Below are 22,949 nucleotides of genomic sequence, written 5' to 3'. Positions count from 1 at the left end.
TGAAAAAGTCTAACAATATAAAATACTTATGAGGATATAGAGCAACAGGAAACCTCTAATACTGCTGGTGGGAGTATAAATTGGTACAATTGCTTTGGACGTAGTTTGGAATTATCTAGTAAAGCTGAAGATGTATTTATTCTATGCCTCAAGAATGCTAATCTTAAATATATACCCTAGCCTAGGGATTGGCAAATTTTTTTCTGTAAAGGACCAGACAGCATATACTTTAGGCTTTGTGGGCCATCTGGTCTCTGTAGCAACAACAACTCTGCAGTAGTAGTGCAAAAGCAAGCATAAACAATAGTGAATGTCTGTGGATGTGTTCAAATAAAATTTTCATTTATGACAACATGTGGAGGGCCAGAGTTGTAGTTTGCTGATCTGTCACAGAGCAGTGTATGCACATGTACACCAGAAATATATATAAAAGAATGCACATAGAAGCATTACTCATAATAGGCCTGAACTATAAATAACCCAACTGTCCATTAACAATAGAATGCATAAAGCAATGGTGATACACACACACACACACACACACACACACACACACAGTGAGATACTGTACAGCAGTGAAAATGAATATGCTATATCCATACACAAAGGTAACACAAAGAATACTTACCCTATGCTTCCATTAATATAATGCTCAAAAGGAAGCATAATTAAAGCACTTCATTTAGGAATACATATCTAGGTGATAAAACTATATATGGAAGGAAATTATGCAAAAGTCAGGACAGTGTTTACCTTTGGAGAAATGGAAGGGGATTATGATCAGGAAAGGACAGAGAGAGGAGGATAGGGGTTTCAAGGATGCTGGCAATGATGTGTTTCTTGACGTGTGTGGTAGCTATGTGTGTGTTTCCATTATAATTATTTGTTAAACTTTGCATTATATATATCATGTACATTATATATATCATGCACTTAAAAACAACAACAGTAACAATAAATACAGTCAAAAAATTTAAAGAGAAGCCCCTCTTAAAACACACACACACACACACACACACACACACACATTTATGTTTCCCTGCTAAGAAGCTCTGAAAAGCCCAAATATAAATGGCGATGGAAACACAACTCTCATAAAAGGAAGCCAAGAATGGCCAAAAGATAATAAATACATTTCTGCTTTTAAGCACCAAACTAAAAACAAAACAACCATAGTAAACTCACCTGGTATTCCTGGCTGGCCTGGATTTCCTGCTACACCTTGTATGCCTTTTTCACCTGGTGGGCCTGGAGGGCCAAAACCAAGAGGGCCCATAGGCCCCCTATTTCCTGGGAGACCTGGCAAACCTGGGTTCCCAGGGGGACCTCTTTCACCCTTAAAAGCAATTGCACCCTGAAAAGGGAAAAATTTAATACAGAAACATATAGATATAACAGCTACCTGTAGGTTGGTATTACTAAGTACAACTAGAGAAATGATACAGCCATAAATAGTCCTTAAAAACTGCATAAGTGTGTGTTATTATGGGGTGGTATGTGTGATCACTCTACTTATTCATTCTTTTCACAAATATTTTTGAGTTCCTACTATGTGCCAGGTGCTGGTGATAAAGCAAAGAATAAAAATAGGCAAAAATCTCTGCATTCATGAAGCTTACATTCAAAAATCTCTGCGTTCATGAAGTCAAGAAGTTTACAGCCTAACTAACATTTAATAAAATAGCACTTTCTACTTAAATATCCCGGGCTGTGTGTTGTGCACAAAATAAGAATCTATTCATTTATCTTCAATCTTTAGGCTCCATGGCACATTTAACACAGCCATCTACTCACACTAATCTCTAAGCTTACTTTATATAAAAACCAAATTAGTCTTTTGTTGTCTGGTCTAAAAAAAAACAGACAAGGCTATGTGGGATAAGAAAAGGGGGGGCTTCCCTGGTGGCGCAGTGGTTGAGAATCTGCCTGCCAATGCAGGGGACACGGGTTCGAGCCCTGGTCTGGGAAGATCCCACATGCCGCGGAGCAACTAGACCCGTGAGCCACAACTGCTGAGCCTGCGCGTCTGGAGCCTGTGCTCCGCAACAAGAGAGGCCGCGATGGTGAGAGGCCCGCGCACCGCGATGAAGAGTGGTCCCCACTTGCCGCAACTAGAGAAAGCCCTCGCACAGAAACGAAGACTCAGCACAGTCATAAATAAATAAATAAATAAATAAATAAATAAATAAAAAAGAACGTGAATTAAAAAAAAAAAGAAAAGGGGAACCTCACAGTGACCCATAAGCATCTTAACCTCCTGCCTACCTAGTCATAGCAAATATTACTCAATACAGCAGTGGGTTAAGCAGAAAGAATTAATAAAACCACTGAGAAAAGAACTGTAAAGAAACCCTACGTAGTCAATAACAATGTACCATTAGTATATATAATCACATTCTTTTAAGCATTGATTACATGTTGATCTCAGCACCAGGCCTATCCTAGGAAACATCACTAACAATTTGGCATGACAAAACCAAGAATATCAAACCAACTCACAGGTTCTCCTTTGGGGCCAGGAAGCCCTGGCAACCCATCCTGTCCAGGGGTGCCAGGTAAACCAGGAAGCCCTGGAGCTCCAGGAGAACCCAAATCTCCTTTGTCACCCTTCATTCCTGGAAAAGTGAGGATGTCACCAGGTTCACCTTTAGGTCCGGGAAAGCCTGGAGCGCCTGGAGCTCCTGGTATGCCCTGAGGAGTGGCGGGGGGTGGGGGGGGCGGCAATAAAGAGGGGAAAAAGAAGAGAGAGAAAAAGGAAATCAGTTTCTTTTTTTCTAATACTTTCTCCAGTTTATCCCATCAACCTGCCCAATAACATTTAGTGTACCAAGCTATGAGTCAAGTGAGACATATGAGTCAGCGAGAGTGAAAGAATCAAATATATCATAATAAGAAAACGAAATTTCTTTTATATATATCCACAAGTGAAAATCAAAATGTAAATGGGTTTCTTCTACTTCTTTTGTTATATAATATACTCAAAACTTACTGTTAATCCTTTGGGACCGGTTGCACCAGCGTGTCCTTTTTCACCCTTCTGTCCAGGGAAACCAAGAGATCCTAATACACACACACACACACACACACACACACACACACACACACACACACAGAGTGATGTGAGCTTTGAGCTTGAAATCCTGACAAAGCTCATATAAAAATCAGCAAGTCAGGAAGTCAAGTTTTAAAATAAGAATGCCAGACTTCCCCAGTGGCGCAGTGGTTAAGAATCTACCTGCCAGTGCAACAATGCAGGGGACATGGGTTCGACCCCTGGTCCAGGAAGATCCCACGTGCCGTGGAGCAACTAAGCCCGTGCACCACAACTGCTGAGCCTGCGCTCTAGAGCCTGCGAGCCACAACTACTGAGCCCGCGAGCCACAACTAATGATCCCACGTGCCACAACTACTGAAGTCCGCACGCCTAGAGCCCGGACTCTGCAACAAGAGAAGCCACCGCAATGAGAAGCCCAGGCACCACGACGAAGAGTAGCCCCCACTCGCCACAACTAGAGGAAGCCCGCGCGCAGCAATGAAGACCCAACACAGCCATAAATAAATAAATTAATTAATTAATTAAATAAATTAAAGAAAGAAAGAAAGAATGCCATTCAATCCCATTTAACAAGTTATATTTTGATTTTTCTATTCTATGCTCTGAAGGTGAGGAGATCATCCTTTCTTTTAGGTAAATATAATATTTCCTGGTACATACAGCATTGTATCCTTAGGTATTTCCAATTCCAAAGCCTCTCAGAGCTCGCAGCTACCAAGTACTATGCACAGAAATGCTTGGCTCTTATAACCACCCCATTGCCAAGGTGAGAAGGAGATAAGGACAAAGTCTGTGTATCTTTCTTTGTTCTTACTTAGACAATTTTCCTAGATTCCTACCAGTTCTTTCTTTGGTTTGTCACTCCCTAAAATTTGGTTTATGAGAAAGGATTGGTGCTCAAAGCCTAGAGGAAATATTACTAAAGCAGTGCTCTAAATGGGTCCCTGGACCAGCTGCATCAGCATCACCTGGGCACTGGTTAGAAATGCTAATTCTTGGGCCCTCCACCCCAGGTCTACTGAATCAGAAATTTGGGGGGTGGGACCCAGGAATGTGGGTTTTAACAAGCCCTCCAAGTAATTCTGATGCACTCCCAAGTTTGAAAACCACTAGACTGGAAGTACAAGCCTAGATGATTAACTTCTAGGGGCAGCTATAAGACTTGCTGAAAATCTATTTCCAAGCACCAAATGTGTGGTTGGCAGACACACTAGACAGAAAGGTAAGAGATCTGGTATCTATTCTCAGCCCTGACTGACTCAGACATGAAGTGTGATTTCAAGAGAATATAATACTGGGAAACCCCAAGAGGCAGTTGAGTAAAAGAGTTGCGGGTCTGATGTATATCAAATATGGTTCTGATTGGAAATGGGGAAGGGGGAGTTATATATAGAAAGAGGAAGACAAATATCATATGATATCACTTATATGTGGAATTTACAAACAGGGTACAAATGAACTTATCTACAAAACAGAAATAGAGTTACAGATGTAGAAAACAAACTTATGGCTACAAGGGGGGTAAGGGAGGAGGGGGAGAAATTGGGAGACTGGAATTGACATATACACACTACTACACATAAAATAGATAACTAATAAGGACCTACTGTATAGCACAGAGAACTCTATTCAATACTCTGTAATGGCCTATAATGGGAAAAGAATCTAAAAAAGACTGGATATATGTATATGTATAACTGATTCACTTTGCTGTACACATGAAACTAATATAACATTTAAATCAACTATACTCCAATAAAAATTTTTTTTAAAAAAGAAGAACATTTACAATTTTTTTAAATTTTTAAAAATTAAAAAAATAAAGAGGAATATTGGCAGTTGATTGCCAAACTCTGGTAGAAGACCGTTTCTTAATGACAACATGTGATACATCCCAATGACTAGAATCTTGGCCACTGAAAACCATATTCAGGGGCCAGGTATTATGAATATTTTCCCCAGTTTTCTGGAATAAAGAAGTCTGACTCTGTATAAGTTATTTTCCTCACCATATGGAAAATAAGAAAGATATTTTTCCTGGAGTAATACTGTCGAAATTCTTTAATGGAAAATGTTGGTAGCTTCAGCTACTGGAAACAAGAGCATAATTTATTTCATAGCAGATAGTGACATTTCATATTTCATTATTTATGGATATGAGTGACTAGCCATAAAATGAGAAACTGGCATCATTTAAAACTATAATAAGCTCACTAATATCTAGCCAAGAAATATTTTTAAGGTTGCCCTGAGGAAGAATGTTTTACCTGGGGGACCTGGAAGACCTGGCAAACCAGGTTCACCTGGAGGCCCTGAAACACCAGTTCCAATACAGTTGAAGCAGGTGTCACCCTTGTCACCTAGAGAAAACCATAATAAAAAACAACTTTTACTTGAAGGTGTACATATACCTTCTTTAGATAGGTTCTAAAGAAGTTAGCACTAAGGGACAATATTCCTACCTAACAGTGTAGTTAGAGAAGCCTATATCTAGAATCAATTTACTTGATAAATATTTACTGAGCACCTACTATGTGCCAAGCACTGTTCGAGGAGTTTGTAATACATTGATAAACAAAACAGACAAAATCCATACCTTCACAGTGTTTACATTCTACCAGTGGCTGGGTAAGTGAAATTGGATATGCTTAGGGGTGGGTGGCAGGTTGCAATTTTAAATAGGGCGGTCAGGATAAGACCTCACTGAGAAGATGACACGTGATTAAAAAAACTTAAAGGACATGGCATGTGCATAACGACTGTAGAGCAGTCCAGGTAGAAAGAGTAGCCATGTTTGGCATATAGAAGGAACATCAAGGAGAACAGATTGCGGGGGTACAGTGAGGAAGGGGAACCAGGTCAGACAGTTAACAGGTTATAACAAGTGGCATATCATAAAATATCACATAGGCCACCACAAAGACTGTGGCTTTTACTGTGAGTGAAATGAGAATCTAGGAGAAGAAATTAAACAGAAAAGCAACATGATATGACTTAAGTTTTAAAAGGATGACTCTGGTTGCTATGTTAATAGTATAATCTAAGTACAAGGATGGAAACAGGGTAACCACATAAGTGGCTACTGCTGAAGGGATCTAGGAGAGATAGTAGCTCATTCCAGAGTGACAGCAATGAACATGGTGAGAATTGGTTAGATTCTGGACATATTTGAAAGTAGAGCCAATAGGGTTTTCTCATGGATCATATATAGAATGCAAAAGAAGAAGGGAATCAAGGATGACTCTGTGACAGATCAAAGGTCGAAATGTAAAAGGCAAAAACGATAAAGCTTTTAGAAGAAAACATAGAGGAATATCATCAGGTCCTTGGGATAAGCAAAGATTTCTAAAACAGAACATAAACAGCACTAACCATAAAAGAGGACATTAATAATATGACTTCTTTTAATTAACAACTTCTGTTCAAGAAAAGACGTGAGTAAAAAAGCAAGTCACAGAATGGGAAAATATATTTGTGATACATATATCCAACAACCCAATTAAAATAGAAAAAGATAGGTACTTTACAAAAAGAATGTACAGACTATAAGAAAAGAGGCTCAGCATCAATAAGTTGTGAGGGAAATGGAAACTAAATCCTCTTTGTAAAATGGTTTGGTGATATCTATGGAATCAAAGATACATCTACCTTATGACCCAGCAATTCCATTACCAGGTTTACACAACAGAAATGAATGCTTATGTCCTACAAAATATATATATATATGAATATTCATAGCAGCTTTATTCATAATAGCCTCAGACCAAATGTCCATTAACATTAGAATGGATGAATATGAATAGGAATATTCATTCAATGAAATACCAAAGAGCAGTGAAAAAATACTGCTACAAACAAAAACATGGATATACCTCACAAATATAATATTAAGCAAAAGAAACCAGATAAAATATTAAGACATAAAAGAGCCCATACTGTATGATTCCGTTTATACAAAGTTCAAAGTTAGACAAACTGTTTGACTGAGGATACAACAGTGGTTACCTTTGGGAGTGCTGACTAGGACGCACAAGAGAGTCATCTAGAGTCTTGGAAAAGTTCTATATTTTGATTTAGACAGTAGTTACACGGGAGGTAATAGATAGACATACACACAGAGAGATATACATATAGAGACAGAGCATGTATAGGAGGAGACATATCTATACCTATATCTATATCTGATATATATGATATGCCAGGAAGGTAGGAAGAAAAACAGAGCATGTAATATACTGAAAACCACGTGAAGAAAGTGTTTAAAGAATGGAAAAATCAAGGAAATAATGGACTGAGACTTGATATTTGAATTGGCAACGAACAGGCTGCTGATGACTTTGACAAAAGCAGCATCTGTGGAGTGGTGGGGGGAGGGGAGTGAAGTCCTAAGGGGTATGTTTAAGAGAAAATGAGAGTAGAGTTGTCTAGAGACAGTGAGTAGAAAATTCTTGAAGAGTTTTGCTGCCAATGGAAGCAGAGGAATGGCGTAGTATCTGGCAGGGGAGGTGGGGTTATGATAAAATATTTTTAGATGGGTGAAAAAAGCATATTTGTATACTGCTGGGAATGATCCAGTAAAAGGGGAAAATCGATGATATGGGAGAGACAAGAATTTCTGGAATGAATTTTGGGGGGGGGGACCAAGAGGAAACTGAATCTATTGTACAAACAGAAGAATTGCTTTAGATAGGAGCAGTAACAATAATAGGCAGGAAGGCAGAATATAGGCGCAAAGACGCAAATAGGTGGGTAAATATGGTGGTGGCGGCAATCTGTGAAAGTTCTCTTATTATTGCTTCAACTGGTCAGTGGAGGAGGAAGCAAAGTCAGAATCCTAAAATGAGAATGGAAGAGGAGGTGTTAGAAGTTCGAAGAGAGAAGAGAGGGAACAGGCTCAGAAGAGGTGGTAATTTGGAATTACCAGGGCTGTGCTTTTGTTCGAAGTGAGTACAATGGCAGGAGAGGAGGGCAAAGGTGTCAAGAGTTTATGCATGAGATTGATTATGGAATTTAAGCTGGGTTAGGAGAGAAGAAAGGACATCAAAAGGTTGAGGGACAGTCAAAGTTGGTAGGTTTCAGTGAGTGTGAAGTAATGTTGGAGTCAGGTTATTAGAGGTAGTAAGCTAGAAAGATAGGATGTAGTGGTCACAAAACGAGATTCGGGAAGTCAAAATATGGAAGTGTGCACTACTGGTAATGTGTGGTCTTGGGGTATGACCATGGGAGTGAGTGGCTGAGGTAGGGTGGAGGATATAGGGGATTTTGCTGATGATTTCAAAGGATGAAGGAATATGGGAATCAAACCTTTCACTCCTTGTTCTCCTTGGAGTCCTCTATCACCTGGAGATCCTGGAGGGCCAGGAGGGCCTGCTTCACATACCTCATCACCTGAGATAAGATAAAACAAGAACAGCAAGCCAATTGTTGTAAAATATCCAGAAGACAACAATGAGAAAGTCTGATAGGCTAGAAAAAAAAAAGATCTATTTTCAGTTATTTCTCTGCATTAATACAACTACCTATAAACAAAAGGAAGATATAATATTAGTGAGAATTTGAAGAACAAATCTAAATATCAAAGAATCACCAAAAAATCAAAAGGAGAAGCAGTGGAAGAATATTTAGCTGTCAGAAATACAAAGAATGATGCCAACCTTCAGCTAGATTCACTTATAAAGACAAAACAAAAACAACAATAGAACTTAACAGGAAAAAACTATAGCTTACTAGGAGGGATGTGAGGGCCAGGAGGGCCAGGAGGCCCTGGAAGGCCAGGAGCCCCAGGCTGTCCATCAAGTCCAGGAGATCCAGGAATGGAAATTCCAGGTGGACCTTCATCACCTTTCTGGCCCCTTTCCCCAGGAAAGCCAGGGGGCCCAGGAGGACCTGTAACTGCAAGTCCTAAAATAAAAACAAATACCCATTAAAAGTGATCAAAATGATCTTATTTTAGACATATTACTTTGGGTCTTCAATGAGACATTAAGTAATGATAAGATCTTCCTTTAATGTATAATACCGGTTATGTTCTTAGTTTTTTCTATGAGAATCAACACCTGGGGAAAAGATGGAAAGTTCCAATAATGTAAGTACTACTTTGAGTATAAGAAAGAATAATTTAAAGTAGCTTTATTACTTTTGGAAATGTACTAATAACTAACTCTCTACTCACTCTCCTTTGACACTATGATCTTTTAATCTCAGAAATACCAGGAAGCCATTTACAGGAAGAAAAGAGGCATCTCAAAGTTCTCATGTAAACGTGGCTCTGTTTCTGGACATTCTTCTGTTCCACTATCTGTTCCTGCACCATTAACACACTTTTTCATTACTACAGCTTTATAATGTTTTCAAAACTGGTAAGGAAAATATACCCATCTTTGTTCTTTTTAAAACCATCTTCACTACACTTACAAATTTACTCTTCTAAGTGAATTTCAGAGTCAGCTTGTCAGTTTCATTTTAAAAAATCATTGTAATTTTGAATGAGATTAATTTGAATTTAAAGATTAAATTTTGGTAGAATCGCCTGTATATAATATTGAGTTCTCGCACCAAGTAATAATTAAGTATTATATCTTTCCACTTATTAATTTTATATTATTTAGTAGTATTTTACAAAGTTATGAAAGAGATCTTACACATCTTTTGTTTGGTTTATTCTTGGGTAAATTTGATTGCTAATGTCAGTTTTATGACTGTTACTTTTGTTAACTGGATTTTGTCCTCTTATAAGTTTAATTATTTTATTGCTGGTTTAGAGGAAGGTAAGTTATTTAAGTTTGCAACTCATATTTGGCTACCTTGCAAACATTCTAAGTTCTGGTAATTTGTCATTTGATTCTTTTAGGCTCTATGGGTAGATTATCACATGGCCTGTGAATAACCAAAATTTGGTTTGCTTTTTGTTTTTTATCCATACACCTCTTTTTTTTTCCAGACTTAGTATGCTGGCTGGGATCTTCAGTATAAGAACAAACGGTATTGGTGACCATATCTTTACCTTATTTTTGACTTGAATGAGAATGCTCCTGATGTTTCACCAAAAAGTATGACATTTCCTGCACAGTCCTGTACTTCCTGTATGAAGTAGATAGCTTCAAGAGAATATAAGACATCAAGTCTTATATTCTGTCATCAAGTTAAGACAATTCCCTTTTTTTATGTAAATTTATTTATTTTACTTATTTACTTTTGGCTGCTTTGGTTCTTTGTTGCTGTGCGTGGCTTTCTCTAGTTGTGGCGAGCGGGGGCTACTCTTCATTGAGGTGCGTGGGCTTCTCACTGCGGTGGCTTCTCTTGTTGTGGAGCACAGGCTCTAGGCACACGGGCTTCAGTAGTTGTGGCACATGGGCTCAGTAGTTGTGGCTCACGGGCTCTAGAGCGCAGGCTCAGTAGTTGTGGCGCACGGGCTTAGTTGCTCCGCGGCATGTGGGATCTCCCCGGACCAGGGCTCGAACCCGTGTCCCCTGCATTGGCAGGTGGATTCTTAACCACTGCGCCACCAGGGAAGCCCAAGACAGTTCCTTTTTTATTTTTCTGAATTTAACTTATTTTTTTATACAGCAGGTTCTTATTAGTTATCCATTTTATACATATTAGTGTATATATGTCAATCCCAATCTCCCAATTCATCACAGCACCCCACCTCCCCCCGCCACTTCCCCCATTCGTGTCCATACATTTGTTCTCTACATCTGTGTCTCTATTTCTGCCTTGCAAACTGGTTCATCTGTACCATTTTTCTAGATTCCACATATATGTGTTAATATATGATATCTGTTTTTCTCTTTCTGACCTACTTCACTCTGTATGACAGTCTCTAGATCCATCCACGTCTCTACAAATGACCCAATTTCGTTCCTTTTTATGGCTGAGTAATATTCCATTGTTTATATGTACCACATCTTCTTTATCCATGCATCTGTCGATGGGCATTTAGGTTGCTTCCATGACCTGGCTATTGCAAATAGTGCTGCAATGAACATTGGGGTGCATGTGTCTTTTTGAATTATGGTTTTCTCTGGGTATATGCCCAGTAGTGGGATTGCTGGGTCATATGGTCATTCTATTTTTAGTTTTTTAAGGAACCTCCATACTGTTCTCCATAGTGGCTGTATCAATTTACATTCCCACCAACAGTGCAAGAGGGTTCCCTTTTCTCCACACCCTCTGCAGCATTCATTGTTTGTAGATTTTCTGATGATGCCCATTCTAACCGGTGTGAGGTGATACCTCACTGTACTTTTGATTTGCATTTCTCTAATAATTAGAGATGGTGAGCAGCTTTTCATGTGCCTCTTGGCCATCTGTACATCTTCTTTGGAGAAATGTCTATTTAGGTCTTCAAGACAGTTCCCTTTTAATCTTAGGTTTTTTTAAAAAATAAATTTATTTATTTATTTATTTGTTTATGTATGGCTATGTTGGGTCTTCGTTGCTGAGTGTCGGCTTTCTCTAGTTGTGGTGAGCAGGGGCTGCTCTTCGTTGTGGTGTGTGGGCTTCTCACTGTAGTGGCTTCTCTTGTTGCACAGCACAGGGTCTAGGTGCGTGGGCTCAGGACTTGTGGCACGTGGGCTTAGCTGCTCTATGGCATGTGGGATCTTCCTGGACCAGGGCTCGAACCTATGTCCCCTGCATTGGCAGGGGGATTCTTAACCACTGCGCCACCAGGGAAGTCCCTAATCTTAGTTTAATTTTTTTTTCCTTTTAAAAATGAATAAGTATTGAATTTTACTGTTTTCCTTGCATCTATTGGCCTATTCTCTTTTAATATGTCAATGTGGTCAATTACAGTGATGTTGAACCATCCTTGCAATCTTAGGGTAAAATCTATTTGGTCATAATATCATATTGTTTAATATACTTCTGGATTGATTTGATAATATTTTATTTAAGATTGTTACTTCCACATTCATAAATGATATTGAACTATAGTTATTTCCAGTGTATCTCCTTGGTGGTTTGGTATTGATCTGCTAAACTGAATTTCCTTTTAAAAAAAATGTTCTGAAACAGTTTATAAACTATGAGAAACACCTGCTCAAGAACTTGGTAGATTTCATCCATAAAACTCTATAAAACCACCCACAAAACCAATGCTTTTTCATGGAGACCATTAACGTTTCAAAAACTTCTATGGTAATTGATCTACTCAGGTGTCCTACTTTCTCAGGAAAATTTTATTACTTTATATTTTCTGTTTCATGAGGAATGTATATTTCACCTAGAATTTAAAATATATTGACATAGTTTTATAGTTTTCTTGTAATCTAAAAATTTTAATTGTATTTATGGTAATCTTTTTTCTTTACTGATTTTATTTGTGCCTTCTCTTCCCTTTATCTTGATCATATTTTATTTTTACCTTTCTCAATTTTTTCCATCTATTTTGTTTGTGCTTGTTTTTTTTTTTTAATTTGTATTGGAGTATAGTTGATTTACAATGTTGTGTTACTTTCAGAGGTACAGCAAAGTGAATCAGTTATACATATACATATATCCACTCTTTTTTAGATACTTTTCCCATATAGTCCATTACAGAGTACTGAGTAGTGTTACCTGTACTATACTGTAAGTACTTGTTAGTCATCTATTTTGTATATAGTAGTGTGTATATGTCAATCCCAATCTCCCAATTTATCCCTCCCCGCCCTTTGCCCCCTGATAACCATAAGTTTGTTTTCTACATCTGTAACTCTATTTCTGTTTTGTAGATAAGTTCATTGGTAGCCTTTTTTTTAGATTCCACATATAAGCGCTATCATATGATATTTGTCTTCCTCTGTCTGACTTATTTCACTCAGTATGACAATCTCTAGGTCCACGCATGTTGCTGCAAATGGCATGTGCTTGTTTTATTTCTTATTATGTTTCCAACTTAGCTCATTTATTTTCAGTATCTCTAATTTTGTGATAAATTAAGGGTACAATGAGTTTTGATACGAGGTTGTTTATTTAGCATTTAGTAGTTCATCATCTACATTTCTGTATTCTCTTTACCTCTAGAGTTATTTAGAAATATGCACTTTAATATACAAATATTTGGTGCTTTTTGTTGTTAATTTCTGACTTCATTTCACTGTGGTCACAGAGCATGGCCCGCATATAATTTTAAAAGATTTTTTCTGGTCTAATAGAGTCAATTTCTATAAATGCTTCATGTGTGTTTGAAAAGAATGTACATTCTCTGCTGCACACACAGTTTTTCTCTCTCCCCCATAAATACAGCTTAATTGTGTTGCTCAAATCATTTATATCCTTATTTATTTTTCACTTACTTGATATATTGGGGAGTTGCCAAATTATCCCTTGTAGTTTATCAGTTTTCATTTTACATATTCAAAGCTATATTGTTAGATGCATAAGTTTAGTGACCTTTATATCACTGTGGTATAAGTTGTCTATCCATGTGAAATATCTGTTTTTTAATGCATTTTTTCATTGAATTCTACTTCATACTGTATTAGAATTGCTAAACCAGCTTTCCTTTTGGTAGCATTTGCTTAATATCTTCCCATTGCTTTATTTTCAAATTTTCTATGTTGTTTTACTTTAGATATGTCTACTGTGCACAGCATACAGATATTTTTATTCCAATTTTATTTTAGTTTTTGTCTACTAATCAGTGTTTAGTCCTTTCACATTTATTGGAGTTGCTGATTTATTTTTAACTTCTTCTTGTCATTTTATTTATTTTTTTCTATTTATTCAGGTTTATCTGTGTCTGTTTTATCCCAATCCTAATTTGTGTGACATAGATCCAGCTTTTTGGTCATCTTCTTTCCTCAACAAGTAAGTAATGTATATTATTTCTATTCTTTTCTAGTGGTTACTATTAAAATGTTTAACCTATGTACTAAAACTTATATTTTTTGAAAAAACTTAGAGAGTTAATAATATTTATATTCTCTCCCTCTAACAAAACAAAAAACCTTATCATTCACTTCCCCATTCTCTCTGTACATCCATATCCTGTGTTAGTCATGTGTACAATTATACTTCCATATTGTTACTTAAAATACTTCTGTTATTTTTTATGATCCATACTTGCTTAGACTTAAAATACTTTATCAATATCTTTCCTAACCACTGATTCTTGTATCTTACCCACCCCCACCGCCAGCTTCATCCTGAATTCATTGTCTTCTTCTTGGAGTAAAACCTCCAGTAACTATTTCAGAGAAGATCTGGAGGTAGTAAACTTTCTAAGCATCCCATCTTCACGCTAGGATGATAGTTTGATGTAATATAGAATCTCAAATTCATAGTTATTTTTCCTTATTACTTTGAAAATGTGCTCCATTATCTTCCTCTTATTCTCACTGTTTTGTAGGTGATCTGCCTTTGCTCTCAGATGGTTTTTAAGAATTTCTTTTTACCCTTAAATTCTAAAATGTCCCTAAAATGTGTCTAGTTACGTATTTTTGTATTATTATTTTACTTTTGCTTCGTAATTCATAAGCCTTTTCACAGGGAATCATTTTTTAATAGATAGAAGTTCTCAGCCATTAATTTTTCAAATATTGCTTCTTGTCCTATTCTCTCCTTGAACTCATTCATGCTGGATTTTGGGACTTCTAGGTTTATCCTTTGTGCATTTTAAATTTTATTTCATACTATCTAACACTTTAACTTTTTTGCTACATCCTTGGAGAATTCCTTATCTCAATTTTCCAGACACAGTATGTGTTTAGTCCACTACCTTGAAGTTCAAAATCCAAAGTGCACACTTAGAGCAAAATGGGACCCACAATTTATTCTCTTTCTCCTTGGGAGGAACACTGAGTGTCACTCATCTCATCATGTTAATATTTCATTAGCCAAATATTTTTGAAGGAAAAGTAACCATAATTTATTATACATGTATGTGTGACAGATACTGTAGATGTTTTTTCAAATTTTACATAAATCCTTACTATCACCTCATTTCACAGAACATCCAAATAAACATGCTAAACAAGGGTACTGCTCAGTTTGTGGCCAAATTAGAAATGCTCTACTATACTGTGTATCTTCAACAAAGGAATGATATAAAACTCAGTATTGAGCACCAAGATTTTACTGCACAGCAAAATCACCATGGGGATTTCTAGGTAGATGTTTCTGGAATTCTAAGTGGATAGTGCTATTTACTATATAAAAATACAGTAAATCTTACATAACTAGGCATTATTAGCACAATGTTCCCTTTCATAACAGCATGAAAGGTATAATGATTAATTTTGGGATCATAGTACTGTTTGGTGTAATTTATTAATAACAAAAGGTAGAAATGGTATTTTTTTAGGGTAAAAGGACACTATTCAAGTAACTTTGCTTTTTTTTTTTTTTTAAAGTACAGGTAAGAAACTTGGTGAGAAAAGCTATAGTAAGAGTTGAGAAGTTTCTGTCAATTAAAAAATACCTCTGCCTTCTACTGCCATGCTCACCCTGGAACTAGTATGATAATACTGTATACTTGGATTAGTAAAGATACTATAAATTCAAGGCTATTAAGTACAGTACAGTCTCTTTTACCTGGAGGTCCAGGAAGGCCAGGTGGACCCTGTATTCCAGGAAATCCTCGCTCTCCTTTTTCTCCAGGCAAGCCAGGTAACCCAATGTTTCCTTTTTCTCCTACAGTTACACCAGTTCCAGGCCTAGGAATTACCTTTATTATGAAAGAAAAAAATAAAGGAATTCAAAGAGGAAGAGACTTGTTCTTCTGAAAATAACCTAGCAGCTACATATGATTACAGTGTATCACTGTCACAAAATGTTCAGATGCAAAATCATCAAGACTACTTACGTAGATTGTGAGTCATATTCTATGTTACTTCTATGCTTCAACAGATTAGAAAATGTTCAATGCCAGTACTAATATTACCACCCTCCTGAGCCCCAGACTTACAGAGCTAGAATTATGTTTGATGTCTCTTATCTTATAATTCACATTTGATTCATTCCAATCACCTAAGCCTGATAATTCTTCACTAAAAATGTCTCTCCAATGTGTCCCCTTCTTTCTTGTTGCAACAGCTTCTATCCTTACCTTACATTTGTACTAACAGAAGTAACTCTGAGCTTGTCCCATTTAATCCAAATCTACTACTTGGACACACTTCCTCAAAAAGCAATTTTTCTGTGTTACTTATCCTGTTAAAGGATTCAAAATTGTTCACTACTTCTTACTATATCTGATGTCACTTTTAACCCTGGACTCTGTCAAGTTACTTCTCACTCCCAATACCTCTCTCACCTGTTTCATGTCCTGAATGACCTTTTAGGAGAGTGAGGTCTGATTATAACCACTTCATGTATCTTGCACATTCCTGCTTTTGCCTTTGAATATGCCATTCTAAACATCTATAATGCCTTCCCCCAATCTTTCTCTTTGTCAACCCACATTTCTTTCTTCTTCTTAAAAAAAAAAAGAAAACACATCTCTACCAGGAAGGCTTTACTAATCAAAATCAACTAGCTGATCATTCCCTTTCTATCTTCTTAGAACCTTATGCCTAAATAATTTTACATTAAACAATCTAAATATAAAGAAATTAACTTCATAGAGCTATAAAGGTAAAGTAAGCTTTACATTTAAGAAACTATCAGTTTGAGACAGAAATCATCACCTACTGGCAAAGTGAGATAATTATCCTGGCCCTTTTGGATATAAGAAATATTCAGACAAATGGACACTGAAATCTGTGGGACCTAGAATTGGGATAGTAGTTCAAAAGGGGAAGTGAGCTGTTGGATTGGATTGCACTCTCAAAATTTCCATTTCTTCTGATGTTCATCAAAATTTTATTTCATTTTTTAGAGAAATTGCTTCTTAGAGAAGTAAAACTCTGATTTTAAAATGAAAGTGAATAAAAATTGTCTAAGATCTTCTTTAAGTACCTCCTCATTAGATTTGGTAAAGTACCAAGTATCAATATCTGAGACTCACTTATGGACAAAAATAATTAATGTTACTCAAATGTCTGAACATATAGGTTTTATGGCAATTGACCCTTTGCAGCTTCAGTGCAGCCTAAAGTCAAGAGTCTTAGCAAATTTCAATGATAGGAAAACCAATATGTCAACTGCAACAGTGACATTTTATTCTTAATAAGAATGAAAATATATTTGACTAGAATTTCATGGTGAATGCAAACATGACAGAAGATTTGTAAACCCCTCAAGTATTCTTTTACAGAGCAGTTCCCTACATTTCTGATTAAGAGCCCCTAGAAAGCACACACTCAGGGAAGAAAGAGGTGTGAATCAGACAATTACAAATTGAGAAAACCTATTAAGACCAAATCCATCGTTCCCCTGAGCTCTGCAGGGGAAAGGACCAATCCCCTAGTTCCCCAACACTTTCTTTTTTTGAAACTTTGTAAGCAACACTTGCACCACCTGCTGGTTACTTGAGAAATGATTTGGCAATCATGATGCAAAACAACCTAATGCCGTAATTTTGGACCTTTATTATGGAGAAGTAATACACAGGCAGAACAATACAAAGACTTTGAGGTCAACATCACTGAAGTTTTGGATGTAAAGACTTTTAAGCCAGGAAAAGTTGATCTTGGAATTTTGTGTTCTATGAGGAAAAGGTACGGAGTATATAATTAAAACATGAAAATTAAAATGCACTAATAAATTTAATAAATAAAAACTGAAACAAAAAACTTACAAGTCCAGGAGGCCCAGTTGGGCCAATGTCACCCTTTTGGCCCTGTTCAATACAATTGTAAAACAGGTTAGTAAAAATCACATGAAAACATCAATTTCCTCAAAGATATAACAGATAACTATGTTTCATAAAGACCCAGAAATCCATAATAAAATATCTCAAAGAGAAATACAAAATGAGGTAATGAAACAGTACTTAGCTAAGCCTAGGAAGACCTGTGATGTTGTCTCAGATTTACAAGCTCTATGATGCTGACTAAATCAATTAACTTCTCTGCCTTATCTATAGACCAGACTTCTAAGGTATGTCTAGCTGTAACATCCTTTGATTTTAAGATTCCTAGTTTCCAGCAAACTATAAATACTCTATAAAGAAGATGCTGATTTACAAACTGGTAGCACTAGAATCAGCTATAATCATTACATTTTTGTTTTTTTACATTTAGCCATGTTCCTTTTCAAAAAACTTGTCAATGGCATAAATTTAGTGTCATTTCCATCAGTGACAGATATTTTAGAGCTGATGGACTTAAGTATCATCAGGAACAGTTAATAAATCATAATTACTTTTGTGACTTTGCTCTTAGAATCTAATGAAAGACAAATTCAGACAAAACTGTTTACCCTTAACCAGTAGCTACAACAGCTGAAGAACACAGTATTCAGCTGTTAACTCTACTGGCCAAGACCCAAGAATAGATATCTCTCTCACACCTCTATTCTCATTCTAGACTTGTTCATAGGAACCTTTCATCTATCTATAAACTCCTTTTAGTTTACGAAGATACTCTATCCTATAACTTTACTTACACTAGAAAAACAAAATTCTATTCTCTGAGTATTTATTCTAGCTGTGCCTCTAAAGCCAAGCTAGAACTTGGATCTAGTTTAGAGATAAACCACCATTAAAACGTGTGCCCTCTGGGTACATTCAAGTTTGTAACACCTTTCCCTCCTTGCCTGCAGAACAAAGCTTTTCAGTTTTGGTTTTCATAGAAAGCAATTAAAGATCAGAGAGATTGGAAAACTGGATGTTTTGTGATTTGCTATAAATAGGAGAACTGTGTGCTTCATACATTCTTTCAAAGTCACTTTTAAAATAGGCTGCTAAATAAATGACTTCAGTCAGGCTGCGTAGCCAAATGAAAAAAACAACAAAGAATTAGCCACGGACTTCCAGACAATAACTGCGTAGAGAATGGAAATGTTTAGTGGCAACATTCTAAATTCACAACTATATAAGCCTTTTTAGTATGAGGACCTGACTAAAATAGTGGCTAAATCCTCTTTCTGGAGAACAAAAGTTTTGCCGATACATGCTCAAAGCAAAGGCATCAACTTTTAACAATGGAAATGCTAAAGTTAAACATTTCTCCATGTATTTCTATCACATGGACTGTGACTTAGGATAGTGAATGAAAATTTAGAGGAACTGGTATAATAGAAAAGAGAGCAACACCAAAAGATGGATAAAGAAGGTATGTTTTGAATACAAAAGCTAGTTATTTAGAATTTTTTCATTTATAACTCAAACTTGGGCAAGAAAAGGATTGTGCTAACTGGAATAAAACCGGTCACTTCAAAGTGTTAAAATTCTTACCTTTTCTCCATCCCTTCCTGGTTCACCAGGGTAACCAGGATCACCAGGCAAACCCTTTAAAACATGGAAGACAGAGTGACATCAGCAAAAATGGTGGAGTAATAAGGACCTCCAAAAATCCTCTCCTCCATGAAAGCAACAAGGACACTTGCAAAAATGGTCAGAGTCAACCTTTTTAGAACTCTAGAAATTAACCAAAGGCTTGCAGCAATCCAGGAAGTGTTTCTTGAAAAAAAAATAAAAGATTGAATCTTGGTGAGAACACAGAGGTTTGTGGCTCTATTCCCATCACACTTCCTCAGCTCCGCAGTAGCCTTGAAAACCAACAGCTCACAATCAAGGTAAAAACCAGCAGCACAGCAGCAACTGGAAGGGAAAGAACCAGGTTGAAGCTTCTTCAAAGCCCCATTCCCAGAGAACTGTCATTTTTGACCTGTCTGGTTGTTCCCAGAAAGATCCCACTTGCATGGCTATCTTTATTTGACCTAATTTAGTTCTCCCAGTGCAAACAGAGAAAAGCGTTTTCCCTGGGGATATCAGTCAAAAACAATCAGAGGCAATTGCTGAACATCATGGCTGCCTAAATCACTGTTCCAAAGGAAGCCAGTAACTGAGGCCCTGAATTGAACCCCACCTTATGCCATTTTATATGTTTAAGCCATTGGTGAATCTAGAGTTTATAAGCTGAGGACTGCCTGTTTAGGAAAATCATCTGGAAATCAATTTATCTGACTTTATAACTTCCAGTCTTGTTAAGAATGCTTCCCTTTCCTTCAGAATAGTCTCCAAATTTCATCAAATTTTCTATCTGTCCTTGCAAACCTCTTTTAACATCTATGGTGGATACTCTTGAAACTGAGGCTGCCTGAAATAATGTTCCTGGACTTGCATATTTTATTTTCCTCTTTTTTTGGTAGCAATTAGAATTATATGTCAAAACTTTTACTGAAAAAACTTACATTCACACAAAAAATATTATGTGAATGTTTTTAGCAGTTTATTCATGATGGCCAAAACCAGAAACAACCAAAATGTCCTTCAATGGGTAAATGCATAAACAAACCTTGGTACATCCATATAACCACATACTGGTCAGCAATTAAAAGTTAATGAACTACTGATATACAGTACAGTGCGTTATGCTATATGAAAGAATTCTGATTCAAAAAGCTATACACAATGTGACTCCATTTATATGCCACTCTGGAATAGGCAGCATTATAGGGATGGAGAACAGATCAGTTGTTTCCAGGGGTTTTGGGGAAGGGTAGGGAATAGCTACAAAGGATCGTGAGGGAACTTTTGAGGGGACGGAACTATTTTGTATTATGGAGATCGTTACACAACTGTATGTGTGTAGCAAAACACACAGAACTGTACACTAAAAATGGTTCATTTTACTGTATACAAATTATATTTCAATAAATCTGACAAAAATCTGTCTTGAAAAACAGAGAAATTTCAAATTCACATTCAGAAAAGAAAGAAAGCATAATTTCCATTCATTTAAACTACTTCCAGACCCAAGCTTCTTTGCCATCCTGCTTCTTTACCAACATGTACAGATGCTGCCATTTTTTTTTTGAGGGAAGGGATAGACTTTAAATACTCACTGGAATTCCTGGTTGGCCATTCTCTCCATCTTTGCCCGGTTTACCCTATAGGATTCAAGGAAATGTAAGAATATATATTTGTTATTTGGAAATATAAGGTTAAAAAATATAACAAGCTTTTTCCTGCCTGGGACTCTCTTAAGTAGACTTTTTGGACTTCAATGTTATAATAAATAAATGAATATGTCAGTCATGACATTTTGAGGCAATGAAAGCAGGATTTAAGAGGAAAAAAAGAAAATGACATACATGTGCATGTGCACCGGCATGCACACACACACACATAGACAAATTTAAAATTTTTTGCAAAGAGTATTAGTAGCCGTAACACTTACTCTTTTGCCAGGCTCTCCTTGCTCACCCTTCTCACCTTTCATACCACCTGGAGGACCCTGTATACACAAAAGTAATTTTACATTGGTTCATGGAGTACTATGTGTCAATATCAATTTACATTAAATGATGCTAAAGAATTTTAGGTTACTTACTGGAGGACCACGTATCCCTGGAGGTCCAGGAGGCCCTCGGTCACCAGGAAGTCCCTATGCAGTAGTAGGGAGAAGGAAAGCAATATAAATACTGTTAGTACTAGAGCTAGCTAGGAACACTTTTAACAAGCTGAACTATAGACTCATGTAATATAACCAAAGATAATAAGATGTTTCAAATTCAAAGTTGATATCTACGAGGCAAAAAATCTAGAGCCATCTTTGCTCATTTCAGTTAAGTTTTAGGACAAGCCAAGTTTTGAGGTAAATAGCAAGAAAACACTTCAAATTAAAGTATTAATGATATTTTTTAGTTTATTTATTTATTTTATTTTTGGTTGCATTGGGTCTTTGTTGCTGCACACAGGCTTTCTCCAGTTGCGGCGAGTGGGGGCTACTCTTCGTTGCGGTGCTAGGGCTTCTCATTGCGCTGGCTTCTCTTGTGAAGCACAGGCTCTAGATGCGTGGGCTTCAGTAGTTGTGGCACGCGGACTCAGTAGTTGTGGCTCACGGGCTCTAGAGCGCAGGCTCAGTAGTTGTGGCACCCGGGCTTAGTTGCTCCGCGGCGTGTGGGATCTTCCCGGACCAGGGCTCGAACCCGTGTCCCCTGCATTGGCAGGCAGATTCTTAACCACTGCGCCACCAGGGAAGTCCCAAAAGTATTAATGATTTTTTATTCTTATAAAATATTTTATAAAAAGCAAGGGTACCTAAAACTTGGAGATTTGGGAGCTATATAACACACATAATTTGGCAGAGATTTAAATGGCCCAATACATATTGATGGTAGAGTTCCAGTATAATTTGTCCTTTATTCTTAACTTTCTTATTAGCATTTAAGTGAAACAATAGTGCACACACTCTATTGAAGGGTGAGCCACTATTCTATAGAAGGTGTGTTTGATCCCCTCATCTACTCTAGTAGAAGCAATGTATCAGAAAATTATTTCTAAAAATGACAAGATTTTATAGAGTAATACCATCTTTCTCCCTGCATATCAGTGAAATGTAAAGAACACAGTCATCTAAAACAATGACAATCTATCTTACCATGACTTGATTTTGTATATAAAGGTATTATTCACAATAGCCAAAAATGGATAAAAATCCAAGTGCCCATCAACTGTTGAATTAATAAATAAAATGTGGAATATACACACATAGGAATATTATTCAGCCATAAAAAGGAACAAAGTACCAATACATGCTACAACATGGATGAACTTGAAAACATTATAATAAGTAAAAGAAACAAGACAGAGAAGACTGTATATTGTATGATTCCATTTATACAAAATGTCCAAAATAGGCAACTCTACAGATCCAAAAATTAGATTGGTGGTTGCCCAGGGCTCGAGAGTTTGGGGAGAAATGGGGAGTCACAACTAACTGGTATGGGGTTTTGTTGGAGGGGGCTCATGAGAATATTCTAAAATTAAATTGTCGTGGTGGTTTCACCACCCTGTGACTATACTAAAAAAAAATGTAATTGTGCCCTTTAAATGGGTGAATTGGGACTTCCCTGGTGG

General features: G+C 36.8%; 1 protein-coding gene across 3 annotated transcripts in view; it reads right to left on the bottom strand.

The window, feature by feature from the left end:
* COL4A5 (collagen type IV alpha 5 chain) overlaps positions 1–22,949 on the bottom strand; it is a 238,244-nt gene that overhangs the window by 73,566 nt on the left and 141,729 nt on the right. For all 3 annotated transcript variants that reach the window (XM_036840904.1, XM_036840905.1, XM_036840906.1), the window contains exons 14-25: positions 21,421–21,474; positions 21,268–21,324; positions 20,933–20,977; positions 19,320–19,373; positions 17,721–17,762; positions 15,575–15,707; positions 8,783–8,956; positions 8,360–8,443; positions 5,323–5,415; positions 2,990–3,060; positions 2,500–2,691; positions 1,186–1,354 (exon numbers count right to left, since the gene is read on the bottom strand). In XM_036840904.1, coding sequence (XP_036696799.1) covers positions 1,186–1,354; positions 2,500–2,691; positions 2,990–3,060; positions 5,323–5,415; positions 8,360–8,443; positions 8,783–8,956; positions 15,575–15,707; positions 17,721–17,762; positions 19,320–19,373; positions 20,933–20,977; positions 21,268–21,324; positions 21,421–21,474 — 1,168 coding nt within the window. The remainder of the gene's footprint in view (positions 1–1,185; positions 1,355–2,499; positions 2,692–2,989; positions 3,061–5,322; positions 5,416–8,359; positions 8,444–8,782; positions 8,957–15,574; positions 15,708–17,720; positions 17,763–19,319; positions 19,374–20,932; positions 20,978–21,267; positions 21,325–21,420; positions 21,475–22,949) is intronic.

The sequence above is a fragment of the Balaenoptera musculus genome, chromosome X, assembly GCF_009873245.2.
Source record: "Balaenoptera musculus isolate JJ_BM4_2016_0621 chromosome X, mBalMus1.pri.v3, whole genome shotgun sequence".
Taxonomy (NCBI): Eukaryota; Metazoa; Chordata; class Mammalia; order Artiodactyla; family Balaenopteridae; genus Balaenoptera; species Balaenoptera musculus.
Note: the sequence above shows the minus strand (reverse complement) of the source record. Positions and strands in the feature narration are given on the sequence as shown.